Genomic DNA, 23144 nt, shown 5'->3' on the forward strand with positions numbered 1-23144 from the left:
CAATAAGGCACAATCAATAGTTTTCCCTTCCAAGGGCGAGTGTTGCGTTTGTTGTCTGGGCAGCTAACAAGAGGCAGCTGTGTAAGTGTTTATCGTAAAGCAGGCAAAGCAAACTGTAGGCTGGGGACAAGCAGTGGAACGTTTACTGTCAATATGACAGGAGAAAGAAAGAAAATAAAAGAGTAGAAGCTGAGGACAGCAACCCGAATGAGTGATCTGCATGTAATGAGCACTGTACAGATACAGGAGAGTGGTAGATTGACCTCAAGAAGGGAGTGTTTCTGTGTTTTGAAAAGGTTTATAAATGATCTAGTTAAGAGTTCGAAAACAGGGAAGAATTCATGGCAATCAGAAAATAATGCTGGGCAAGAGAACTCTGAATCCCCAACAGAGACTGAAAGGTGCTTTGAATTCAGCCCAAAGGCAAAGCAGTGTATGGGTTTTTTCTATAGATGTATATATATTAGAATCGCCATTTTGAAATAAGAATGAAACAGAGCTTGAAAAAAATAATTGGACATGTTTTTGCAAGTGAGTTGAAACATACTGTAACATAGAACAGAAAAAACAAGCAAACCTCCCAGCTTGTCTCCCCTCTTCTCCATCCACAGAGGAATTGGGTATCTTGGGTTTGCAAGGCAAGGAAGGCTGCAGACCAAAAGCTGGAAGTGGTTCTGAAACACCCAAAGCCAGGCAAGAAAATAAGATTAAATTTTGGAGCACTAGGAAGAGCATCCTACCATGAACCCATTCACAGATGAAGATGTGGAATTTTACATCAAGAATAAGGTAAAGTCTCTCTGTGTGTATGTCTCGTCTGTCTCCAGAAGTAGGGATGGTCTTGAAAAACTCAGCGTTCCAGGGCTGGGCGCTTGCCTGCCTCTTGAGTCTTAGGACAAAATAAGGTTGAAGTATCGGACGATAAGATTTCTAGCAATATTTCCAAAGTGTCCATCTCAGAACCTTAGCAAAAGGTACGGTTTGGTGGCCTCTTAACTTTCCCCTACGTTGTCATCCTGTCCCTCTTCAGAACCAGTGCGTCTTATGGGCTCTCTCCTCCAAATTTGTACTTGTAAGTGTGGTTATAGCTGGAATTATTTGTGTTTAGACGTAATAGAGCATCTAGGATCCCTCTTCATCCAGCTAATAACACAGATTTGATAGCAGTAGAACAAAAAATATAGCAGCAAGGCTTATCTCTAGGTATGATAATGCATGTGTCCAATAATTGGGGGGTGGATTATACTAGAACTGACCTAATCATTTTCCTAAACCTTGGATGCTTGTCTAAACAAGCCCTATAACCTTTTCAAAAAGCTAGATTGGAACTAAGTTTCAATTTCGTAGGAAATGCTCCAATTTTTATGCTGTTCTGAAAATAAATTAAAAAAAACAAAAAACTGAAATTGCGTGCTCAATGAAATTTCTGAAAAAAAAATGTCATTTCAGGTCAATCAAAGTGTTTTGTTCCAGTTTCAACTCATATTTATTAAAGAGCAAAGTTCTACAAAAATTATTTTAAACAGAAAAGCAAGGCTTCTGTTTTGAAAAGATGAAAATGTTTTGACCTTGTCAGAACTCTGTTCATTTTTTCTAAACTAAATATCACTGAAATCAACGTGTTCTGGTAATATATTTCACTTTCTGACAAATTGGTGTTTTCTGAAAAATGTCAGTCAGAAAATTTCCAGCCAACTCTGCCAATTCGTACTTCTCGGTGTAAAGATTTCTATTGTGGAGTGACAGGGTAGCTGTAGGGCACAGCTGTGCATAGAGAGATTTGTGGTAGTGTGCTGCCTCATACACAGCAGTACAGAGCAACAGAAGTAGCATTTCAATGGGGCTCATGGCCACCAGAATTTTAGATTCCACCAGTAGCTTCACATCCCTCAGAGAGATTCTCTTTCCTAGCAGGCTCCCAATGGAGGAAGACACAATTCCGGTTATTCATCATTATTATTATGTAATAAATCATAGAATCATAAAATCACAGGATTGGGGGACGAGTATCGGAGGGGTAGCCGTGTTAGTCTGGATCTGTAACAGCAACAAAGGGTCCTGTGGCACCTTATAGACTAACAGAAAAGTTTTGAGCATGAGCTTTCGTGAGCACAGACTCACTTCATCAGATGCTGGTCTTGGAAATCTGCAGGGCCAGGTATAAATAAGCCAGAGCAAGGGTGGGGATAACAAGGTTAGCTCAGTCAGGAAGGGTGAGGCTTACTACCAGCAGTTGATGTGGAGGTGTGAACACCAAGGGAGGGGAAGCTGCTTCTGTATTTAGCCAGCCATTCGCAGTCTTTGTTTAAGCCAGAGCTGAGGGCGTCGAATTTGCAGATGAATTGTAGCTCAAAAATTTCTCTTTGGAATCTGGTCCTGAAATTTCTTTGCTGTAGGATAGCTACTTTTAAGTCTGCTACTGTGTGGCCTGGGAGATTGAAGTGCTCTCCTGTGGGTTTTTGTATATTGCCATTTCTGATGTCTGATTTGTGTGCGTTTATTCTTTTACTTAGAGACTGTCCAGTTTGTCCGATGTATATAGCAGAGGGGCATTGCTGGCACATGATGGCATAAATTATATTGGTAGATGTGCAGCTGAATGAACCCACGATGGTGTGGCTGATCTGGTTAGGTCCTGTAATGGTGTTGCTGGTGTAGATATGTGGGCAGAGCTGGCAACGAGGTTTGTTGCATGAATGGGTCCCTGAGTTAGAGAGACTGTGGTGCGGTGTATAGTTGCTGGTTAGGATTTGCTTCAGGTTGGCAGGTTGTCTGTGGGCAAGGACTGGTCTGCTTCCCAAGGCCTGTGAAAGTGGGGGATCATTGTCCAGGATGGGTTGTAAATCCCTGATGATGCGCTGTGGAGGTTTTAGCTGAGGACTGTAGGTGATGGCTAGTGGTGTTCTGTTGGTTTCTCTCTTGGGCTTGTCCTGTAGTAAGAGGCTTCGTGGCACACGTCTGGCTCTGTTGATCTGTTTTTTCACTTCCTCAGGTGGGTATTGCAGGATTGGGGGAGGAGACCTCAGGAGATCATCAGATCAACCCCATGATAAAAGCAGGACCAATCCCAATTAAATCATCACAGCTGGGGCTTTGTCAAGCTGGGACTTAAAAAGCTCTAGGGATGGAGATTCCACCACCTCTCTAGGCAATGCATTCCAGTGGTTCACCACTCTCCTGGGGAAATACTTTGTCCTAATTTCCAGTGTACACCTTCTCCGCTTCTACTTGAGACCATTGCTCCTCGTTCTGTCATCTGTCACCACTGAGAACAGCCTCTCCATCCTCTTTGGAAGTAGTCGAAGGCTATTATCAAATACCCCCCTCCTTTGTCTTCTGAAAGCTAAATAAGATCAAATCTCTTAGCCCCTCCTCATAATTTATGTGCTCCAGCCCCCTAATCATTTTTGTTGCCCTCCACTAGACTCTCTCCAATATGTCCACATCCGTTCTGTAACTGGGGACCCATAATTGGATGCAATGTTACAGATGTGGCCTCATCAGTGCCAAATAAAGGGGAATAATCACTTCCCTAGATGGACTCACAGTGGTCCTATTAATGAGCCCTAAAGGTCCTTTTCTTCCATGTCATCTTGCAGCCTGTTTGTTAAAACTTATAATCCTATAATGAATAAGCACAGATACCATGGACTAATTTATGCATGTTAACTTGGATCATATTTACAACTGTCTATGCAGTGTATTGATTCTTCACCTGTGGTGTCTAACATGCTAGCCACTAGCCACATGTGGCTATTTGGCCATTTGGCCACGTGCAGTTGGCTTGAACAATACATTTTAGCAGTGCCCCTGTTTTTAATTTTTTCAAAAAAGAATGGAGCCTGTACTCAGCCAGCTCCCGCTCCTCCCTCTCCACCCCCAGCCAATCCTGCCAATCCTGCATCGGGTGCTGCTGAGGTGCCAGTACTAAGTACCAGTACACAAAGCACCGCATTTTAGAATAACGTGGCTGGTTCACTATAGCTAGTGCTATTTTGAAATGCATTTTGTGTGTAGCAGCGTTATTTGGAAATAAACTATTTCAAAATAAGGCTGCTGTGCAGCAGCAATGAACTAACCTCAAAGATTTGGTTTGGAGAAGCCTGCATGTTGACAAATGTGTGCGGCTCATGTATGGAATATACCAATCTCCTTCACTAAGCATAATCCTTGTATGGTTCATTAAACCCTAAGTAATTGGCTCGCCCGTCTCCTGTATCATCTCTGGATAAGCCTTGAACTTGTGCTAATACAGGAAGGTTCAAGTTGGTTCTTGTTTATGTGGTTTGCCGAGCCTCTATCTCAGTTTATCCTCTACCTCCTCCTTTGTACCGAAACTCATGATAATCGATATTCTGTCTGATATCACTTGACTGGAGGGAAGATAGAGCAAGGTAAGCATTTCTGGTGAGAACTTGTGGTTACCCCTGAGAACAGTGCAGGGGAGAACTTCAGCACCCTTTAGGAAATGAATTGTTCTTATGCTTCACACATACAGGGCCCCTGAGCCAAATTCAGACCAGTCAGCTGAGCTACATGAGCCCTTTGCCAAGAGTGAATTAGAGCTCATGTTTTCTGTCACAGCACCCGTGGGGTTGTCCCAGCCGAGAACACCTGAGCTACACAAGCTTCATCTTGGAGATTGCAGCTCCTGAATCAGTGGCTGGCTAGTCTTCACAAAAGAAAAGCTGGGTAATCTTGAGCCAAAATGGGCCAAAGAACGAGTGTGTAACTGGCTGTGACCCAGTGTTAAGGGTTCAAGACTTACTGGCACAGCACCTCCTGCTGGTCTCCTTGGGAATTAACTCTTCCAGCCCAGGTGCATCCTCTGTTGACTGGTGTCTTGCCCTCAGTTACCTGTCTGCTGTGCTACTTCATGTCCCATATCCCTTCCAGCCCATGGTGCCCTTTCCTTGTGGCACTGCCCCATGGTAGCACCCCTGCACTCTGGGCTCTTTCTTGTCTACAGAATCCCCGTCCCCTATACCCACCTTGCCCCATTGACCCACTGCCAGTTTTCATCTAGCCCCTTACCTCAGGGACAAAATACAGTCTGAAATGGCCACTAGTCATTGCAAGCAGCTGTGGACCTGCTGTCTTCCACCCTGGTTGCCTCCCTGGGCCCCTGTATGAGGCCTGTAGAAGGGGAGAAGGGTTAGGTCAGAGCTTCCCAGCTTCATCTGCTCTTTTCTAGCACTGCTATGTCACAGGTATCCTCTGTAGCTTCCTAGACAGCTGGGTTCCTCCTGCTCCACAGCTGGAGAAAGAATGAGTTTGTGTCAATCCTTGTAGCCTTTTATAGGGCCCAGCCTGGCCCTGATTGGCTGACAGCTCCCTGCCCTGATTGGCCAGGTTTGCATGAGCCTCCTCTGGCTTGTCTGTAACCCTCTCCCTGCTCGAGTGGGCTACAGGTTCCAAGATAACAACTGCTCTACCTCTCTTTCCATGCTTGGCTTCTGCAAGATCTCTCCAGGCTGCTGGAGTTCTACCTCAAGGTTCCCCTGCTACACAACCCACCTTCATGTGTGCAGGCAGCAGAATCTCCCTCAGTGTGCCAGAGGTTGGTCCTGGCAGGATCCACCAGGGTCAGAGACCTCCCGGACCATGACAGTGGGGAGTGAGCAGATACCCGAGTGCTAGGGCACTGCACGGGACTCTTCACCCTTCAGACTCCCTTGTGCATGCTCCAAGAGGTGTGGGCAGCTCTCATCTTCCTGCAGGGAGTCCTGTGAGAGGGTACACCCCACTCCCCACTGTGAGCTCTCCAGCTGCTTTCATTGGCCCCCCATTCAGCAAGCTTCTCCGCTGCCAGCCTCTCTTCCTCTTCTGCTTATAGCTGGCTGCACAACTTGCGGCCGATCTGTTTCCAGACTGTGCCCAGGGACCACACGCTTCATTTCCTCACCCTTATGTCTCACCCCAAGACCAAGTGGCTGGGCTATCTCCCACCTGTGGAGGTTGAGGAAGGCTGGTGGGCCAGCCTTTATTCTACTCTGGTCCCACAGCAGGCGGGGGATATTAGTTGGCAGCTCCTTCACAGAGCTGAGAGCACAGCCGTGCACCTGACACAGTTCACCCCCATCCCTGATGCCTGCCACTCTTCACTGTGAGGGAGAACCTGGCAGATGCCTACCTCGAGCACACCAGGTTGCAGCACCTCTTCTGGTTCCTCCCAGAACCTTCTGCTGAGGTTCTGGCTGCACTTTTCCCCTCACCTTGTCATTTATGCACACCCCATCTGTGTCTCCATGAAGTCATGGGACATCTTCATCAGCGTCCTCCTGCTCCTAGCCAAGGCTGCCACCTACAACACCGGGGAGGGGCGGGGGTTGCTCTGTGAATATGGGGCCTACTTTCTCTCCTCCTGATATTGCTTCTCCAGTCAGATTTCCCCTGGGCAGCATCCGCTGGCTCCCTAGATAGCTTCAGAGCAGTGGGCGCTGTCTGGGGTTCTCTTCTCAGTGTCACCTTCTGGCTCCCTCATTTTGAACATTTGACTTGCACCCCTAACTGGTTTGTCATTTGGTGTCTGGGTCCAGTGGTCCCTCCCACTTGACTGTGGGAGGGGCCTTTAGCAGTGGGAAGGTTTGCACCTGCCCACTTCCCCCGCTTTCCAATAGGCCCCTCCCATGTCGTGTTAAACTCCTGAGCCTCATCCACTTCAGAGCCTCCTGTCTGAGTTCCATTATCACCAGAGGGAGGAAGCTGGCCATTATCAAAAGGAAAAGTTTAACTCTTATTGCCCAAAGTTCTGTATACACACACTTCCAGATGTTTTACACCCAGGTGATCTCTTACCTGGAGGAGGAGTGTTTGCAGTCAGCCATCGCATAAAGTGACTTGCTTGATGTCTACAGGTGGAACAACGACACCAGCTGATGTCTAAGACAGTGGACGAGGTGCAGAAGATCATCCAGCAGCTGACCGCCGAAATCAGCTACAGGGACACGCGATTTCAGGCCATCTCCAACTCTGGCATTCACAATGAGAATTTAAGGGTAAGAGCGAAAGGTTCCGTGTCCTGTCAGGTGATCTGCAATGCAATGAGTTGGTGTTCACCCCCTGTTCCTATTGAGCAGGTCTCCATATCATACAAACAAACACTATAGTTGGCACATTGCCAGCTTAGCTAGCAGTCTCAGCAGAGAGGTCAAGGTCTGAAGGGACCAAGGAGACTGAATTCCCTTCTTACTGCTGGAGGAGGATCTGGCAGGGCAAGACAAGATTAGGGAGTTGGGTAGATTCCTTGCTACTTACTCCCATGTGTAACATTGATAACCAAGGACCCTCTGCCACTAGGGCAAGTTTGAGAGATTTTAGTCGTAGGCTGGATTTCACCACCGTCATCGTGAGGATGTAAGTTTGCTTATAGGAAAAGTGAAACTTCCCCCTAATTAGATTGTCAGATACCCACCTAAATAATAACGTCCACTCTCCTCGCTGCCAGCGTGAAGAATGGTTATTTTTGAGTCAGAGTGATTAGGGGAGCGAAGCAGGGAGGGGACTGTAGACAGGGGAGTTTTAAGAGGGAGTCTGACAGAGGAGTTCCACTATGGTTAGTAAGACCTGAAACACCTGTGCCAGCACTGCTCCTGTCTCCTCCACCTGTAGTCAGACAGACCTCCTGACCAGGGCTGCCTCTCCCCAGACCCTGGTGTGGTTTTGCAGGGACTGTGGCTGGCAGTTCCCACCTTGTGAAGTCCAGCCTGGGGAGACCATCCAGTGTGGAAGGTGTCTTCTGGTAGAAGCTCTCAGGAAGCAGGTGGTGGAGCTACAGGAAGAGGTGGCCAGGCTTAGGAGTGTTAGACCCCACAAGCAATTCCTGGGCAGCATTCACGTGGAGACGGCTGGGGTTAAGGTGGCTGTCCCACCCCAAAAGAGCGCTGACACCCCATCGGTGGGGGTGGAGATGGCTCAGGGGGCACACTGGCAGCTGGTCATTTCCGGCAGTGGGCAGGGCTGTACTCCTGCTCCCAACCCTTCCACTGTGGTGCTGGGAAACCGTTACGCCATTCCGGATATTGGAGACACAGGAGATAGAGAATCACCCCCTACAGGTGAATCAGAGAAGCCTTGTACCCCCCAGGCTGGGAGTTCTGCTGCCACCACTATGAGAAAGAAACGTAGGGTAGTGGTAGTAGGAGACTCCCTTCTGAGGGGGACAGAGGCGCCCATCTGTCGCCCTGACGTCATCCCGGAAGGTGTGCTGCTTCCCAGGAGCCCATACTCGAGCCATTAAGGATTATCCGGCCTACCGACTACTACCCCCTGCTACTCATCCATGTGGGCATGAGTGATACTGCAAGATGTAACCTTGAGTACATCAAGCATGACTACAGGGCTCTGGCAGTATGGGTGAAGCTGTTGGGAGCGCAGGTGGTGTTCTCCTCAATCCTTCCTGTCCAGGATGAGGGCCCAGGCACAGACAGGTGCATTCTGGAGGTGAATGCCTGGCTGTGAGGATGGTCTTGCCAGGAGCGCTTTCGCTTCCTCGATCACGGGATGCTATTCCGTGGAGGACTGCTTAGCAGGGATGGAATTCACCTTTCGGGGAATGGGAAGGATGTATGTGGATTGAGACTGGCTAACCTAGTAAGAAGGGCTTTAAACTAGGTTCAATGGTGACAAGTAACCAAAGCCCACAAATAAGTAAAAAACCTGGAGACCTGGGAGCGGGGTTGGAAATGGGACAGATCATGGGCTATAATAGCAAAGACAAAAGAGGGACTAGGCAGAATTAGGGGCAAAAGCGAATCAGTATCTTAGATGCCTATAGAAAAATGCAAGACGTACAGGTAGTAAGCAGGAAGAACTTGAAATCCTAATAAACAAACACAATTATGATGTAATTGGTATCACAGAAACTTGGTGGGATAATACACATGACTGGAATATTGGTATAGAAGGGTACAACTTAGGAAGGAAGGATAGGCAGGGTAAACAGGGAGGAGGTGTTGCCTTATATATCAAAAATGTGCACACCTGGGCTGAAGTGGATGCAGGAGACAGACATGTTGAGAGTCTCTGGGTTAAGTCAAAAGGGGTAAAAAAAACCCAAGGGTGATGTCATGAAAGGGGTCTACTACAGATCACCTAGCCAGGTAGATGAGACTTGCTCTAAACAATTGACAAAATTATCCAAAACACAGGATTTGGTGGAGATGGAGGACTTCAGCTCTCCAGGCATATGTTGGGAAACTAACACAGCGAGGCACAGACTATCCAGAAAGTTCTTGAGACTGCATGGATGACAATTTTTTATTTCAGAATGTGGAAAAAGCTACAGGGGAGAAGCAGTTCTAGACTGGATTTTAATAAATAGGGGGGAACTTGTTGAGAATTTGGAAGTGGAATGTAGCTTTGGAGAAAGTCACCATGACATCATAGAGTTCATGATTCTAAGAAATAGTGAAAGGGAGAACAGCAAAATAAAGACAATGGATTTCAGGGAAGCAAATTTTGGTAAACTCAGAGAGCAGGTAGGTAAGGTCCCATGGGAAGCAAGATTAAGAGAAAAAACTGAGGAGAGTTGGCAGTTTTTCAAAGGGACATTATTAAGGGCCCAAAAGCAAGCTATCCCGCTGCATAAGAAAGAGAGAAAATATGGTAAAAGACTGCATTGGCTTAGCCAGGAGATCTTGCATGATCTCAAAATCAAAAAGGAGTCAAATAAAAAGTGGAAATTAGGAGAAATGACAAAAGTTGTATATAAGCAAACAATACATGGATGCAGGGGCAAGATTTGAAAGGCCAAGGCATGGAACGAGCTCAAACTAGCCAGAGACATAAAGGGTAACAAGAAGTCATTCTATAAATATATTAGAAGCAAGAGGAAGGCCAAGGACAGGGTAGGCCCACTACTCAGTGAGGAGGGAGAAACCATATCAGGAAATTTAGAAATTGCAGAGGTACCCACTGACTTCTGTGTTTTGGTCTGCGCCAGGAAGGCTGATGCAGAAATGCCTAACTTAATGCATGCTAGTGGGAAGTGGGTAGGTTTTGAGGACAAAATACATAAAGAACAAGTTAAAAATTACTTAGAAAAATTAGATGTCTTCAAGTCACCAGGGCCTGATTAAATGCATCCTAGAATACTTAAGGAGCCGATAGAGGAGGTTACTGAACCTTTACCTATTATTTTTGAAAAGTCCTGGAAGTCAGGAGAGATTCCAGAAGACTGGGAAAAGGCAAACATAGTGCCCATCTATAAAAAGGGAAAAAAGAACAATGCAGGAAACTACAGACGAGTCAGTTTAACTTCTGTGTCGGAAAAGATAATGGAGCAAATAATTAAGGAATTCATCTGCAAACATCTGGAAGAAAATAAGGTGATAGGTAACAGCCATCATGGATTTGTTAAAAACAAATCATACCAGACCAATCAGACAGCTTTTCTTTTTTTTTATAGGATAACAAGTCTTGTGGATAAGGGAGAGACAGTGGATGTGGTATTCCTAGCTTTTAGTAAGGAATTTGACATGGTCTAGCACAATCTTCTTATCAATAAACTAAGCAAATACAACTCAGATGGGGCCACTATAAGGTGGGTGCATAACTGGCTGGATAACCATTCTCAGAGAGTAGTTATTAATGGTTTGCAGTCATGTTGGAAGGCCATAACCAGTGGGGTTCTGCAGGGGTCTGTTTTGGAACCGGTTCTATTCAATATCTTCATCAATGATTTAGATATTGGCATAGAGAGTACGCTTATTAAGTTTGCAGATGATACCAAGCTGGGAGGGGTGGCAACTGCTTTGAAGTTTAGGCTCATAATTCAAAATGATCTGTATAAACTGGAGAAATGGTCTGAGGTAAACAGGATGAAGTTTAATATGGACAAATGCAAAGTACTCCACTTAGGAAGAAACAATCAACTTCATACATATAGAATGGGAAGCGACTGTCTAGGAAGCATTACTGCGGAAAGGGATTTAGGGGTGATAGTGGACCACAAGCTAAATATGAGTCAACAGCGTGATGCAGTTGCCAAAGACGACAAACATAGTTCTGGGATGCATTAACAGGAGTGTTGTGAGCAAGACATGAGAAGTCATTCTTTTGCTCAACTGAGCACTCATTAGGCTTCAGTTGGAGTATTGCGTCCAGTTCTGGGCAACACATTTCAAGAAGGATGTGGAGAAATTGGAGAAGGTCCAGAGAAGAGCAACAAGAATGATTAAAGATCTAGTGAAGATGAGCAATGAGGGAAGACTGAAAGAACTGGGCTTGTTTAGTTTAGAAAAGAGAAGACTTAGAGGGGATCTGATAGCAGTTTTCAAGTACCTCAAAGAGTGTTAGAAGGAGGAGGGAGAAGAATTTTTCTCCTCGGCCTCTGCGGATAGGACAAGAAGCAATGGGCTTAAACTGCATCAAGGGAGGTTTAGATTAGAAATTAGGAAAAACTTCATTACTGTCAGGATAGTAAAACACTGGAATATGTTACGTAGGGAGGTTGTGGAATCTCCATTGCTGGCGATATTTAAGAGCAGGTTAGACAGACAGCTGTCAGGGATAGTCTTGATGGTGTTTGGTCCTTCCAAGAGGGCAGGGAACTGGACTCGATGACCTCTTGAAGTCTCTTGCAGTTCTAATGTTCCATGATTCATGTGCCTTTTTAAGTAAAAATGAATTAGTTTAACAATAAAAGAATGATAATAAATATGAACAGACCCTTTCATCTGCACAGCATAATGTTACCATAGTTATGCACTATAGAAACCATTACCAAAATGCAGCCAATTCTGGGGTGGGACAAAGAAACTCAGTAAAAACACAAAGCAGCCTTGGCAATAGTGTGGGGATAGAAAGTGGAAAAGAACAGTGTATGTGATTGAAGCATCAGAGGGTATTTGGGAAGGCAGAACATTATTACTGGAGTTGGAATGCAGCTATGCTCTCAACCTGAGTCATTCTTAGGTCATCTTTTGAATAGAGCATCTTCAGCAGCACCGTGTCCCATGGCAACAGTATTATTCCGCAAAGAAGAGAGCCACATCCTGAGCCACAGGCACCACTTTGGGCATCATTCGGCTGGTGCCCCTGTTCTGGCAGAGACAGTTCTGCATAGTCTGAGAGATACAACAACAGCACAGTCTCAGAAAGTAGGGCTGCTGGGGTCTGCCAAAAACAAGCAAGGTCTTCTTTTTTGGGAGAGTAATCAGGAACAGATAGAACTTGATCTGACCCATCTCTGTCCTCTTGAGACCCTGAAAACTTAACTATCTATAAAGTGGCGAGTGTCTGATCCAGTGCTAAAAATCAGCGTGCTACAGTCAAGTTAGTGGGACTGATAACTATAATGTGTAGGAATAGAGTTTATCAAAGATGTGTTTATAAGATATTACAGTTAGCTCAGGGCACTAGCTACTCCTGCTTGCAAAACAAAGCCCATAAAGTTATTGCCATGGCTGCTTCTGAGAAAGGAATGGGGTTGAAAAGATGTCAGAGTACATAGCAGTCCGCTGTTGATTCTGGAGTCAACAGTGGGGTGGATCTTTCAATGTTTGCCTTTTCAATGCATTCCCTTTGAAGCCCCTGCCACTGGTCAGTGATGGAAGATGGGATATCAGTCTAGATCAGTGGATCATTGGTCTGACTTAGTATGTTCCTTGCCGTAGAACTTTTGAGGTGTTGCTTTTGGAAACAGGGTTCATTTAATATTCTGGTATCCCAATTGCTGGGAAGATCCAGACATCCATGACATTTAAGCATTCCTAACCGGTGCTTCTTTTTTCTAGAAAAAAAGGGTGCCAGAATTCAAGTCCTACTGGCAGCACCAGCCACAGGAACCTCGGCCAGGGGATGGGGAGGATCCTGCAGCTTGGAGACGGCTGGGGCATGGAGCCCTGCCAGCAGCCACTGCTGCAGGACCCCAGATGGAGGAAAAAAGGTGCTGGAATGCAGTTCCACTGCGTTCTGGCAGAAGAAAAGCCCGGTTCCTAACTATGTTAGATGAGAAATAGAGCTGGGCAAGAAATGGCTTTCCTGTCTTGGGAAGAAGTTCCTTTTCAGAGGCCCCATCCCAAATAAGGACTAAAAGTCAACATCTTGAAAATGTTCACAAACTAAAAATGTGGGGGGAAAACAGTTTAGGTCAACTGAAATCTTTTGTATTTTTATAATTTGTAGTATGTGTTTTGATTTTTGACCTTTTATTTTAGAAAACTATTTAATGTGCATTCATTTAAATTTGGAAATGAAAAGTCATGCTGAACACCGAAAACTAAACTTTTCATTTTGAAAATATCAAAATGGGATGTTTTGACCATTTCAAATAATTTTACAAAAAAGGGAAGTCAATGAAACTGACCCTTTCAGCTCATAAAAAGTTTTAGTTTTGACAAACTGTCAGTTTTTGCCAGAAAATCATTATGTTGAAGAATTCCAGCTCTGCTCTTCCCAGAATCTATACAGTGAAAGTAGGTCAAAGGCTTTTGCCAAGGAAAGCCTCATTTGCTCCTGGTAGCCAGTGTGGACCTGATATATGCTTCAGAAAAGAGCCTTTTTTCATCTCCTTGTCCAGTATTTCCACAGTTTATTTTCTGTGCCTGCCAATGGGAGTTTTTCAAAGATATAACAGCTATAACAGGTCATAATTTCAGGAAACAGCATTCTTAGTTGCTACGTCTGTCCAGGTGATGATTACACAGGGATTTAATAAGATCTCAAGTCTTTCACGTATAGGTTACTGATTCTGTTGTTAATGCCTTACACACAAGGAGTCGGGGATTTCAGATCAGTTAGGGGGACTGTAAAACCACCATCACAGCTGGCACCATGTTGGTGGCCTCCTCTGAGACCTAAAGAGTCAACAAGCTGTAGAGATGGGATGAGGGATGTAAAACCCTGTTTAATTAGTTAACTGGTTAAATGGTAGATTTAACTGATTAACCAATTAAAGAGGGCAGGGGGTGTCTGGAGAGGCCTCTCCAGCCCGGCCAAGCAGCCAGCTGGGCTGGAGCAGTCAGTCCATCCACCCTGTGGACAGGAACTGCTCAAGCTGGGCTAGAGCACCCTGCCTATGGTGGCCCCGCAGGGCTGAAGCAACCCCATCCCCAGTGGACAGGGAGCAGCTCCAGCCCCTACCGGTTAACTCTTAACATCCATAGATGGATCTCACCTCCCCACAATGCTGATCGCTACTTTGTATTATCTCTGCGGACAACAGCTGCGCAACCTTCTCTTTATTATGAAGCTTGGCAGAAACTCCAAAATGCCACATGAACTAACTGTCTGGCCCAGGCTTTCTCTCTCTATTCTGTATACTTCTTATTTTCCTCTCTGCTTCCCTCAGGATCAGCCAGCTTTACTGGCCAAGTGGTCTGCTCTGCTTCGGGGGAAACGCCCATTCCACCCATCTGTGCAGGTACAAATACCTCCCACTGACTTCTACAAATAGCTGCTGCGCCTCTTCCATCCCCCTGCCTTCTCCAAACACTAGCTCCCTCACCCCCTTGGCCAGTCCTTCCTCTGACCTTCCTGTCTCCTTTCAAGAGAGCTAAGAGCATGGGACCCTGGCTTCCAGCTTACTGCTTCCTTCTTGCTTATACCAAGGTACATATCTAAGAAATGTTTTTCGATTTGTCATGAGCCCAGGGGCTGGAATGCCCCTAATTTGCACACGTGTATCAACTGTTTTGAATACAGAGGAATGGGCCATGGACTTCAGGTCCCCGCGTGCATTGCTTGGTGGTCATTTGCTCTGAGTGACTTTGCTCAGATAAAAGTGGCACGCAGCTTGCAGGGGCTTGTAAGATATACAGTTTAAATGGAATGTCCATATGAAAGAAAAAGGTGGGTGTGGGTCCCAGTTAGCCCATGGGCTGCAATGTGAGTGCGCCTGGTCTGTTGCTGATAATTCCAGAGTCTGTTGATATTTGGTGTTCTCTGCTAAAACTTCACCTACAGGAGTCTTGGGAGGCCAGGAGGGTCTCTGGTTTCTTTTGAAAAACAACAGAAGTACATTTCTAGCACTCATATGTTCAAATTTCTTTCTGCAACCATGACTTGAGTGCAGCCCCAAGCTTTAGAAATCAGAATGTGAGTATAAAGAACACCCCGATCACCACCCCATGTTGTAAAATCTCACACTATCTTATGGCTCCACTCACGATCTTTGAAAGTTTGAGAATTGCAATGCAGTTGCTTAGTACGCCGCTTGCCCCCCTCTCCAGCTGCCTGAAAAATGAGACTCATGTATGACTTTGCCCAGCAGAGATTCGATGATGAGTCATTCTGTGAGGCCCTGCTGTTATTTTAAGCCCAGTTTTCCAGTCAGGGGTAATCATGTGGCACACAGCAGGCTTGCCCAGAGGCTAATGAATGCACACAGATTCACTCCACAGCCAGGACAGCTTAAGGAAGCGAGATTTTTAAAATATCTCCTTGAAATGCACCTCAGGAGCCTCGTTCATCAGGAGAGAGAGAGTGAGAGACTTTACAACACTTTGGCTATGTCTACACTAGCCCCCCAGTTTCACAAGGGGGCTGCTAATGAAACACTTCAGGATAGCCTAATGAGGTGTTACAATGAATATGCAGCACCTCATTAGCGTAATGGAGGCCGCGGCATTTTGAATGTGCCGCTTTCGATCGCGCGTGGCTCATCTACATGGGGTCCTTTTGAAAAAGACCCCGCACACTTCGAAACCCCTTATTCCTATTTGGCTACAGGAAAAAGGAGATTTCGAAGTGTTCAGGGTCCTTTCGAAAAGGGCCCCGTGTAGACGAACTGCGCATGATCGAAAGCGGCACTTTTGAAGTGCCGCAGCAGCCATTATGCTAATGAGGTGCTGCATATTCAGTGCACCACCTCATTAGCATATCCCAAAGTGTCTCATTAGCATCCCCCTTGCAAAAGGGTCGGGGGGCTAGTGTGGACACAGACTTTGAGTAATTCAAAGTGATGAGTGAATTTAATTGTGATTGAGCAAGTTTTAAGCAGTGGCTGATCTCACATTAAGATGTGGGATCTTTGTACTTGCTCTGACCGCTAAATCAATGTTTCTTAACCTGTGGATCACCTGTAGTTCACAAGAATAGGGGCATTTGTGCTTCCACGATGCAGCTGAACAATTACATTCTGACCAGGCTGAGCAGGTGAAAGTAGAGGTCCTGGAATGGAAAAATGTTGGGCAAGAATTGATTCTGTCTTACATGCTTTTTTTTTTCCTGTGTAGTTGTGATTAAGGAGACACACTGGAAAACGAGTCAGAGGTGCTATAAAAGCTGCTGTAGTCATTCTTACAGAGTGTTGCATGGAGATTCTGTAATGTCCTGGCTTATTTCTCAATGCCAAGAAACAAAAATGTGATGGGAGATGTTTCTTGTGGAGTCTGGTTTGTTTTACATGTTCCTGTGGTGAAGATCTTCTTTCCCCCTCCAACAATGAACGGGCTTTGACTAAACAAAGGTTTCCACAGTTGCCATACTGTGCTTCCGGCTGATAGTCTTAGTTTAATAAAACCCTATCACATTCAGCAATAATCCTCTAAGGCTACATCTACAGTAGGCAGTCAGTCGACCACAGATACACAACTGTAGCTATGTCGGTCACGAAGCTAGAATCGATGTATCTGCGCTCAGCTAATTTGGCCGTTCCTACCAAAGAAGGTTGACAGGAGAGTTTCTCCCCTTGACCTCCCTTACTCCTTGTGACATGCAAAATTGAACCCCCGAAGATCGATGGTGAGCAGGTCAATCTTCCGGGGTAACATAGACACAGCCTAATATAGTGCTTTGGACCGTTACTGGAGAGTGGCATAGTGTTTTGTTTACCTGGGGGTAGCCACCTTCCAGCACCTGCTGTCTGATTTAGATTCTATTTCTCTAGTAGGTTTCTCCCTAGTAAAGTCAGGGTGAGTTATGGTTCATGAAAGCTGAAGAGCTTCAGAATTCAGACTGCTAAACGTCTGGATGTTTTAGCCATGTTGTTTGGACCAACAGAATAGGGGTGGTTAAATATTTTACCCCAAAAACCCTTTTAGGAAACATTTGTTCAAATTCTGATTAGCTGGTAGCTTTGATGATGTTCATAGCCTTGCTAGTTCTTAGCTCCCAGCCATAGTGGTATGCAAGCAAAACTAGTGTCTCTTTCTTATCAGCTTCTAGACTTGACTTGACTTAAACTGTTGTACTCCAAGTAGAGCATAGGTCATCTACAAGCCTCCAGCCTTATTCTAAGACAGGGCCCTAGCCGGAAGGGCGTAGTGTGAGACCTGCGTGAGTTGCCGGCATTCTAGCGTGAATCTTCCTTTTCTTCTGAAGCCCCAGTGATTCTATCTGTTGTGACCATGTTCTCCCTCTGCAGGTTGTAAATCTGCCCTCATTTCCTTTCGCAATCTCTCTGAACTCTTCTAGGTCTTAGCACCCAGCCAGTTCCTCATCACAGTCCCACTGCGCGGCCTGACAGGTTACAGGGAACGCCAGGTACGGCACTGGCGGTATTACACCGTGCATGGGGCAAAACTCCTCTCCCCTGTACGTGACCCAGAGGAGCTGCAGCAGTGGCTGGAGGTGGAGCAGTTCTCTAAGAGCCTGCAGCAGTGGCATGAGACAGAGGTGAACATCGAAGGTGATCTCGTTCCAGCCAAGGTCCTTGCTGTCTTCAGGGAGTTGATGGAGAAGTCAATTACCTCCTGTAATCTCTCCAGTGAGTTGAACGGGAAGGGTGTGAAGGGACTTAGCTCTCACTTGATCACTACTCCTACCTTGACATCTGGCCACCAAGGTTGACTCACACCCCTCCACCTCCAGAGCTCAGGGGACAGGCTTTGTCTGCACAAAGTAAATCTCTAGATCCAGGTGCAGAGAGCAAGCTCTCAATTCTCAGCGATGTTTAGATCCAAGATTTTGCTTCGGGACCCATCTGTTACGCATTTGGATCCTGTCACCTGCTTCCTAAAAAAATCTACCCAGATTTTCTTTTACCTAAATTTGCAGAAAATAACTTTTTGGTAGGGCCAGACACTTTGTGTGTCCTATAATCCCTCTAGGGTTCTCCAGCTGCAGAACTTCCGTGGGGTGTCCTTAGTGCATTCTGCAGAGGGCAAACACAGACACCTCTTGCCTACAAGCATCTTGAAATAAAGGAGACTGAGATTGAAACCTGTGTCCATGACCAGCTGGGGTTTACCTCCATTCCTGCCTGGACCAGCCCAAAAGACACTCTGGGATAGTATGGGATGCAGGTTAGGGCAGCAACTGGGGAGAGGATTGGGAATGGTACTGGGAAGCCAGGGCACCCCCATTTATTTTTCGCATGGTATGCGCTAGGGTTCTCTCCCAGCCAGCTGCCCTGACCCCATGGGAAGTCACCCCAGCTCTTGAGGCTGTCACTGAGTGCATCCTCTGGGCAGGGGACATGAGCTACCGGGTGTGGCGCAAAGCTGGGTAGGGAGCCTGGTGCAGGAGCTTGCCCCAAGGCTGCCCACCCCACCCCCTTGGGGTTCGTCCCTGTGACCACTCAGTTATGGCAGGCGTGTGGGAGCAGCAGCCTGGCACTGCGACCTGGTGCAAGGGGGTTTCAGCACCGCACAGGTTTGGATGGTCGGGGTCATGGGCCGTACACCAGGTTGCAATGCCACTCGGTCAGTTCTGGCCCTGCTGCCCTCGCATCATGACGCAGGGCTGGTGGGGTCCTACCTGAGTGGGCAGTGGGTAGACAGCCCTGTCCCTCCCTGCCACTGCCTGGGGAAGGGCCATAGCCTGAGGACTTGGCCGCCATACCACATATGTGCATGTACAGTAAACCCTCCGTTTAACAGACCAGTGGGGAAGGGTGTCAGTTAAATGGGAGGATTTACTGCCTGCCCACCCCCACCAGGGTCCCCCAGTGCCAGTCCCGCCCCTTCCAAAAGAAAGCTCGGGACTCGCCAGACTGCCACTTGCTGGAGGAGCCACCAGACGCTGCCACACGGCTGGAGCTGCCCTGCGGCACACAGCTGAAGCTGCCGGACGCCCCAGTGCTGGAAGAGCCGCCGCCAGAGCCACCATGCGCTCCTCCCACCACGGTCGGGGTGTGTGTGCAAGTACTGTCTGCCCACATTTGTGCCTCACCCCGGTGTGTGGAGCATGTGGCAGCTCTAGGCAGGGGCAGTCCAGGCCACCGTGGACTGTTCGGCCACAGCGGACTGTGGTGGCTGGAAGCGATGCCCCAGTAGGTCCCTTACTTTTGGGGGAGGGTGGATGCAGGCTTTGGGGGAGGGTGGATGCAGGCTTTGGGATTTTACAGGCCCCAGTTAAACTCCAGGCACAATGGAGGGGGCCTGGCAGACATCCAGTTGTTTCCAAAGTCTGCTAAATTGGGGTCCGTAAAATCAAGGGTTTACTGTAATGCGCCTTTGGTTGCAAGCAGCACTGCTTGGAGGTGACTATTGCCCTTGAGGAGCCCAAGGCTTTCTCAGCTTTGCAGCTCGTCGTGTTGTGCAGCTGGCTGATGGCTCTTCTCCTTTGAGACCAGAGTATGCCCAACCCCAGCAATACCCTTAATAACTACCATGGGCAGAGAGAGACCTGACCGTGGAGCTCATGGATCTGGACTTCCCCTGAGGATGAGAGGGTCATTGGAGCTGAGGTTTCAACTGGGGCCCTTTTCTGTTTAGACTTACTGAGGTCCCTAGCTGCCGCTTGTGTTACTGGGCTGTTGGAGAAGTTTCCGCTCCTTTTTCGTCTTCGGCTGGGCCCCACAGCGACAAAGGGTCAAGGTAGAGGGGGAAACAGGAAGCCAATTTGCTGCCCCCTCTGCCTCATGTCCAGGCCCAAAGGAGATGTGGGGTTGTGAGTTGCTTTCTTTGGTCCTATTGCTGGAAAGTGAGAGTTGAACAGTGGCATTCCCCAGGGGCACAAAGACCCAGGCCACCCCTTGCTTGGCCAGCCCTCTCTTTATCATCTCCCCTTGTCATTCCTTGGCAGGTAAAGTCAGCGTGCTGGAGAGCTTCAGCTCAGTGGTCCGAGTTGCTGTGGAGATCTCAGACTCCCAGGTAGAAGTGGAGCTGGTCCCTACTGTGGAAATCCCAAACTGCTGGCCTGAGAAAGCCCGGTGGCCCCGCTGCTTCAGGCGCTGGCCTTCCCAGGAGAAAGTGCAATGTATCAAGGTACAAAGCGGAGGGTGCAGGAGAGAACTTAAAAGGCCAGTAACACTGCAAAAGGTCTTACGATATTGTTGAAAACATCTCACAACCTGGGAGCTGGGAAACCTGCTGGACATCTCAGAAGATTTTGACAGTAAATGGTTCTGAGCAGCACAAAGGTTGAGATGCACCATTGTCAGGGTTGCTTGAACCCAAATTGTAACGGCAGCACTTTTTCCCCAGCATTTTTACCCCGACAGCAGCCTGGGTGGAGGGGATGATTTTTTAGAGGTATGATCTCATAACCTTCAGCAACACACTAATGAAATATTTTTAAAGCAAATTCTAAAGGAAGGTCCTGTCAACTAACACAATACATTCAGAAACTGACGGTGTACATACCTAGGGCTGGCAAATGCCTGTTACCACTTGAATGGCTCTTTCACAGGTTCTGTGTTCTTCTACAGGTCTGGCAGCTTTTTTCACTTTTAAGTTCATTAGATTCTCCCTGGAGTAAACAGAGCCACAGCCCAGGGATAGGAAGAGGTGGGGTGGGCATTACCACCCAGCGGTGGCCCAATTTTTTGGGTGCCCTTTGCAGCTGCATATTCCATATATAGGTAAGGACAGCTCAAGGTCCAAGGCCACGGGAGAACCAGGCCCTTCATGGGGAGGATGAAACGCCACCTTCCGTCAGGCGCTGAGAGCTCTGTTGACTTCCATAGTGTCCGATAATGCTCCCTGCTGGAGACTGAGCACCAAGCAGCCAGTACTGGGTTTCCAATGAGTAGCATCATTCTCTTTGTAGGCGGTCAGTCTTAAGGGTTCAGCGCTGCTTGTACTGCATCCACCTAAACTGATCTTCCTGGCCTGAAATAAGGCCGGGAGAGAGTCATGCTTCTCAGAGGCCCAGAAGGGCCACTTTACTGAGTGTACCCAGCTCAGTATTCAGCTGTTTGGAAGTGCACTAGTTTTCTTAGTAGTACTGCTTGTAGATGTTGCGGAGGGTCAGTAACCTGTGGAAGGGTACAGACAAGACTCCCCATGCCTCTCCCAACTCTGCCAGTGTCACTCAGTCCTGACCAGCACCATCCCTACTCTTCTAGTCTTGTCACTCTACCTCTTACTGGCACACCCACCGTCTTCACATGCACCTCAGTCTTGTCCTGCCCTGTACCTGGTGAGCTCTGACCGCCTCGGTCCTGACCTAGAGAGCCTCCGCTTGCTGTTCTAGGCCAGAGATTCCCCATGTAACTCAATTGCCTCTTCATCCTGACCTGCCGTGGGCTCTGCTGTGCCCTTACCACAACCTCTTACAGTTCTGCCAACGCCGCATGGTTTGCAGCACCTCCTGCTCCTCCAAAGATGGATGTCTCTGGAGTACCTGCATATCCGTATGTGAGGAACTCGCGTGGTTTTATGTGGATAGAAGTTTCCTGGGAATTAGGAAATCCACACTTGTGTCTCTTGTGACTCAGTCCATAATGCAGAGCCACATCTCAGCGGTAACAGGCAGGTGCTGTGGATCCTGCCCTCGTCCTCCCTACATGCAGCTCCAAAGGTAAGTGTGCGTCTCCCCCTTCGTAACTTCTCCCCTTTCTTCTGCAGTCATTTGGCTTCAACCTCTTGGCCCGCTCTAATTACCACTGGCAGCTGGGCTTCTCCCGAGCTGAGCGCATACTGATAGAGGGCCTTGACGAGGACGGTGGCTGCCGGATGAAGTGCTTCCGGGTCATGAGACAAATGAAGGAGGATGTCTGGTGTGCAGGAAATAAGCCAATCCTGACGACCTATCACCTTCAGGTGGGTACAGCAACAGCTGACGCCAAAGGTAACTGCTGTCATCACGTTACTCTCTTTTCCGTGAACACGATGGAAGGGGTTTGTCTACATTCCATACCACAAAAGTGCTAATAGAACATTCCGGTTGCACAATGACAGGTAACCCTGCAGAAGACCAGCAGTCTCAGCGTTAAGGCTGCTCGTGCTGCCTTAAGTCCTCCCACCTATTACAGTACAGTTTTCAGCTGCATGATCATATACTATTTCTTGAGTAATGTCATGTGTTATACTTCATTTTCACACCTGCAGCCTAAATCGTTTCACATTGCTGCTGAGCCTTTTGAGGAGCTCAAAGGGATTTGCGGATGTTTACCCAGTCATGTTCCGAACCCCCTCACTGCAATAGCAGGCTATGCCCAGAGGGAGGAAAGAGGCACAGAAAGGGAAATGACCTGCCAGGATCACGCAGTGAATGCCATTGCTAGTGGTCACGGGTTCCAATCCTGCCCAGTCAGTTGTGACTGACAGCTGTTCCCAGTGGATGGCTGTTACTGGCCTCTCTGAAATGAATTTGGTGTGTCTCACTCACCCAAGCCTGATGAGAGGATGTGCACGTCAAAAAACCCACCATTGGTGTCCTTGGTGTGGTAATTAGCAAGGAAGGCAAGGTGTGAGCACGATCCCTCTGTGGCAGGAGAGAATTAAAGCAACAGGGGACACTTGTGTTGTCCTTGCTTTCAGGCAGTCACTCTGGCACTTTTCATCAGCTGTAAAATTACCTTAGCAAGTCGTGTGACGCTTTAGCAGAATCCCTGTTACATGTCTTCTTCCTTCCCCACTTTCCCTCTCCGCTTCCCCGACCTGCCCCTTGCAGACGGTGCTGTTCTGGACATGTGAGAAGTACCCACGCACCAAGGACTGGCGCTGCTTCCGGGAAGGCTTCCTGAGGATGGTGCGGAAGCTGCACAAGTGCGTGAGCCAGCACTTCCTAAAGCATTACTTCATCAGGGGCACCAACCTGCTCAAGTATGCCAACACCAGCGACCTGGACCTGGTGGCAGGCAAGCTAACCATATTCCTGGAGAACCCCGTGCTCAGCCTGGACTGAGGCAGGGAGGAACTTCTATCTTACTCTTGTTTTCCACCCTAGCCTGCCTTGTCTGTGGTTGTTCCTCTCGCCCTTCCAGTGCACGCTGTGCCCTTGAATGTGAGAGCTGTGGCACATGCAGTATGGAAGACAAGAGTCAAACTGGGAGTCATGAGAGGACAAAACTCTCTCGAGGGTTCGCTTGA

General features: G+C 47.6%; 1 protein-coding gene across 1 annotated transcript; it reads left to right on the forward strand.

Moving 5' to 3' along the window:
• The first annotated feature begins 445 nt into the window (after positions 1-445).
• MAB21L3 (mab-21 like 3) lies at positions 446-23144 on the forward strand. Its single transcript, XM_074983569.1, has 7 exons — positions 446-789; positions 6858-6998; positions 14294-14365; positions 17359-17650; positions 19912-20093; positions 21678-21872; positions 22726-23144. The coding sequence occupies exons 1-7, from the start codon at positions 742-744 to the stop codon at positions 22957-22959; spliced, it is 1164 nt and encodes a 387-aa protein (XP_074839670.1). The 5' UTR covers positions 446-741; the 3' UTR covers positions 22960-23144.

This window comes from Carettochelys insculpta, chromosome 1 (genome assembly GCF_033958435.1).
Source record: "Carettochelys insculpta isolate YL-2023 chromosome 1, ASM3395843v1, whole genome shotgun sequence".
Lineage (NCBI taxonomy): Eukaryota > Metazoa > Chordata > Testudines > Carettochelyidae > Carettochelys > Carettochelys insculpta.